Raw genomic sequence first — 5,000 nt, 5'->3', positions numbered from 1 at the left:
ATGCACTTTCACATGCACTTTCACATGCACTCTCACGTGCACTCTCACGTGCATGCTCACAAGCGCTGTCATAACTACCTGTTGTCCTTTAGTCCAGTGAGGCCTGTTCACTGTCCATGAATGAATCTAGATCATTGTTAAATGCATCCACTGAACTACATTCATTTAAATTGGATTATGTTATATTATATAACAAAAGCTAACATAAGATTCAATTAGATTTATTTGTATGAGTTTACAATAGTTTAAATTAGATTTAATGAGTATAGATCTAGATTTGTTTGAATGAGATTAGATTAGATTGGATTTGTTTTTATTGTATTATATTTGATTGAGTGTTGAAGCATTGGGAGCTAGAATGTGCCTTTATATACTGACGATTACAGCATGTTTAAAACAAAACATCTACAATCAATATACTGATGATATATAATATAAAATTTATATATCGTATATACTGATGATATCATAATATATTAATGTATAGAATGTATAAACTGATGATTATATAATGTATATGTATAATGAATATAATGTGGATACTAACGATAACATAATGTATAAATATAAATGATGTATATATATATGACAGTACGCCAGTACATAATGTTGATAATGCTGTTCCAGATCTACTCCCCCGACCACACCAACAACAGCTTCTCGTCCAACCCCTCCACCCCGGTCGGCTCCCCCCCCACCCTCACAGGTAGGTCACATGCTCTTCCATCATCAAATACCCTCCACCCCGTCACACATTTACATCGAGTGCATTTAGCACGCGCGAAAAAAATAAGTACATTTGTCCGAAGAAGGTGAAACAATATATTGCTGTTGGTACAGTAAGGACGCTCATAGAACCAAGTGCCAAGAACCAAGAATTGCTAGTAGAACCCATTCCCCGTATACAACAAAGATAGCTAGGTTAAGACGCTACACGACTAAGTGCTATAACTACAATAAGTGCGTGTATTAAGTGCCAGGACGTACAACAAACAATAAGGGGGAGGGGTGGGACGGTGTGCCCATGCAGAGCCTAGGGTCATGCTAACTGTTCCTGCTAGCGGCGGAGTAGACTCTCCCCAGAGAAAGCCTCTGTGCGTTACATCGGCTGAGATGCATTCGTCTCTCATATTCGGAGCCACAAAAGCGTTTGATGTCGCCGCCTCATGACGGATTGCCTTAATTAGAACAACCACTTCCGACAAATCGCTTACAAACTACCGGTTTTACCAAACCTGACACCCCCCCCTCCCCCCCCCCCCTACACCTATGAGGAGCTGGCGGACCTTAAGTGGTGTTTATCATTGTGTCACACTAACTTCACTTTCCATTACAAATTAGGAGCTTATTAAAGCCACGCAACATGCTAATTAATATACCGGGCTAATTCTACAGGGGTTTTAATACGTATATTTGTATTTGCACATGAATATAACCAGGTGATTATGCACTCATTAGCATATGTAAATGAAACCATAACACGAATAAAGGACAGGAGGGAGAAAAGAAAAGGGGGAACTAAAAGAGAACACGTAAAACACACAATGAAAACAAGCTAATGAGAGAGAGAGAGAGAGAGAGAGAGAGAGAGAGGAGAGAATTAGGGATAGAGTTAAGATATGTCCTGTCAGTACTTCATGTCCCCATTTGTCACACGCTCCTTGGATGGAGTGAGATAGATAGGGAGAGAGTTGAAGAGAGCGGGACAGAGTGATAGTACAGAGATATAGAGAGAGGGACAGAGTGATTGTACAGAGATAAAGAGAGAGGGACAGAGTGATAGTACAGAGATATAGAGAGAGAGGGACAGTGATAGTACAGAGATATAGAGAGAGGGACAGAGTGATTGTACAGAGATATAGAGAGAGGGACAGAGTGATAGTACAGAGATATAGGGAGCGGGACAGTGATCGTACAAAGATATAGAGAGAGGGACAGAGTGATAGTACAGAGATATAGGGAGCGGGACAGTGATAGTACAGCGATATAGAGAGAGGGACAGAGTGATAGTACAGAGATATAGAGAGAGGGACAGAGTGATAGTACAGACATATAGAGAGAGGGACAGAGGAGGAGTGGAGCAGAGGGAGGAGGAGGAGAGTGAGGAGGAAGAGGACTGGAGCAGAGGGAGGAGGAGGAGGAGGAGGAGAGGAGCAGAGGGAGGAGGAGGAGGAGAGGAGCAGAGGGAGGAGCAGAGGCAGGAGCAGAGGGAGGAGGAGGAGGAGGAGGAGAGTGAGGAGGAAGAGGACTGGAGCAGAGGGAGGAGGAGGAGGAGAGGAGCAGAGGGAGGAGGAGGAGGAGGAGGAGGAGGAGGACTGGAGCAGAGGGAAGAGGAGGAGGAGTCTAGAGAAGCTGCTTAGACCAGGATGAAAGCGTTCCCTGTTGTGGTCCCAGACCCTCTGCGCTCTTTACCAGCGCTCCATGACAACCACCGTCACCCTGGTTACCACACTAAACAGGAAGTGAATTTGGGAAAGAGTTGATTCTATTTAGGAGTAGTGATGTCATGGCCTGGTTTCTTTCTGGTATGTTCCTCTGCAGTGGCCTGCCTCCTAAACAGACCTAACGCTTGAGTTGGTTTAATGAATTCAAATGATAGTGTATGAAAATGTATAATATATACATGATCAACTTAATGTACTATCTTTTAATTAAACTGATCTGCCACCAGGAAAGAAAATAATGTAATATTATAGCTACATTGAAGGAAACATATCAATAATGAGTTCTTATGATGCCAGTACAATGACAACACAAGCTTTAGACTACAGAACACGGAATACACCAGATTCAGCTGGTTATCTGGCGAGCGAGAGAGAGACCTTGTGTACACAAAGGTATCTCCTCGCTCTATGTTAACTTCATTACCCCTGACTGGTGAATATGACCTGTTCATTCATAAAAGCACCACTCCAGCACAATACAGGGAGAGGGAAGAGGGACATAAAGGCTGTTTACTCATGCTAATGAGCCAGCCGTAGCCATTGGAAGAACACATGATCAGACAAAGGCTTCTATTAGCATATGAGTCGCGTGATATGTGAGAGTGTAATCTCTTAGGTGAAGAGTAACAGGGGAGAGACTACTGTCTCTAGCAACCCAGTCCCCCCCCTCATCCATCCAGCAATCCATCTCTCCATCTCTCCATCCATCTCACCATCCATCTCTCCATCCATCAGTCCATCTCTAAAATCCTTAATCTCTCCATCCATCTCTCCTCTCTCTCCATCTCTCCACCTCTCCATCTCTCCAACCATCCATCCATCTCTCCATCCATCCATCTCTCCATCCATAATTCTATCTCTAAAATCCTCCATCTCTCCATCCATCACTCCTCTCTCTCCATTCTTCATGCTCTGGTGTCCTCCACAAGGATCTGATGTTTTGTGGGATGACTGTGTTGTTTCAGTTCAGATCTTAACTACAATGAACAACTGCTCTTTGACATACGGACGTCTCCTTGTCTCCTGTCTCCTTCTGATGTTTCCTTGTCTCCTGTATCCTAGCGGCCGGTTCGGGGGCGTGGTCGAGGAACGGAGGGCCTGGACCGACCTCACCTAATAACTATGAAGCTCCACTGCACTCCCTGGTACTACATACATGCCATATATACTGTACACTGCACTAGATATATTATATATACTGTACACTGTACTAGATATATTATACATACTGTACACTGTACTAGATATATTATATATACTGTACACTGTACTAGATATATTATACATACTGTACACTGTACTAGATATATTATACATACTGTACACTGTACTAGATATATTATATATACTGTTCACTGTACTAGATATATATACTGTACACTGTACTAGATATATTATATATACTGTACACTGTACTAGATATATTATATGAACTATACACTATACTAGATACTATATATAACATATTCTATGCATATTATTCCTTGGTTAAATACGCACACACACACACACACACACACACACACACACACACACACACACACACACACACACACACACGGATACATTCAAACAGTTTCTCATGTGATGCACATAACTTCACATTGACACATACACTAATCTACCTGTCCTCTGTCTGTTTATCTGTTTGTTCACATGTCCGTCTGCCTGTCTGTCTGCCTGTCTTTCTTCCTGTTGGTCTATCCATATGTCTGTATACCTCTCTGTCTGTCTGTCTGTCTGTCTGTGTGTGTGTGTGTCTGTCTGTCTGTCTGTCTGTCTGCCTGTCTGTCTGCAGCAGAGTCGTATTGAGGACCGGTTGGAGCGTTTGGACGATGCTATCCACGTGCTGCGGAGCCACGCGGTCGGCCCCTCCCCCGCCATGGGGGGCGGGGGTAACCACGGCGACATGCACAACATGGTCACGACCAGCCACGCCCACAACGGAGGCATGGGCGGGTACGGCACCGGCCTGCTGCCTAGCAACAGACACGCCCTCATGGTAAGATTCAGCATCGAGAACCAAAATGGCCCAAAGGGTGTGTGTGGAGATTATCACACACACACACACAAACACACACACACACACACACTGGTGTATCTTAAAGTGTAAGTGAACCCACAGTTTCAGTTGGAATTTGAACACTATGACGTATTTATATGAGACAAAAAATGTGTTTTGGTTGAGATTTCTAGGAAGGGGGGCACGTGTTACGACCCAAGGCAACTTCCTGATACTTTTTTAGTGAAGACGTTGTGAGTGAGCGCTGTAGTGAGCCAAACCATGGCATTACACTATAGGTGTCCCAGGGAAGCCTAACGCTCCCTCGGACACGATCATCAAAATCAAGAGCTGTCCAGAAGGAGCTCCACATATCCGCTCATACAGAAACAAACTGTGGTGTAACACTATATGTGTACTCCAAGTATAAGCGGAACCCTCTCTCACTCCCCAGTCCAACGCTGCCCAGGCAGAGCTCGACACGTCCACACACACCTCGCCGCCGGTAGAGGTGTGCGTGGACCGGTCCCTTAGGCGTGACGTTGAAGGGTTAC

The 5,000-nt window shown here is 44.2% G+C and overlaps 1 protein-coding gene across 1 annotated transcript in view; it reads left to right on the top strand.

Annotated features, from left to right (window-relative positions):
* The window catches only part of tcf4 (transcription factor 4), a 101,296-nt gene that overhangs the window by 84,227 nt on the left and 12,069 nt on the right, over nucleotides 1-5,000 (top strand). The window contains exons 11-13 of the mRNA XM_079756220.1: nucleotides 628-706; nucleotides 3,507-3,589; nucleotides 4,243-4,446. Coding sequence (XP_079612346.1) covers nucleotides 628-706; nucleotides 3,507-3,589; nucleotides 4,243-4,446 — 366 coding nt within the window. The remainder of the gene's footprint in view (nucleotides 1-627; nucleotides 707-3,506; nucleotides 3,590-4,242; nucleotides 4,447-5,000) is intronic.

The sequence above is a fragment of the Pollachius pollachius genome, assembly GCF_949987615.1.
Source record: "Pollachius pollachius genome assembly, chromosome: 18".
NCBI classification, from domain to species: domain Eukaryota; kingdom Metazoa; phylum Chordata; class Actinopteri; order Gadiformes; family Gadidae; genus Pollachius; species Pollachius pollachius.
Note: the sequence above shows the minus strand (reverse complement) of the source record. Positions and strands in the feature narration are given on the sequence as shown.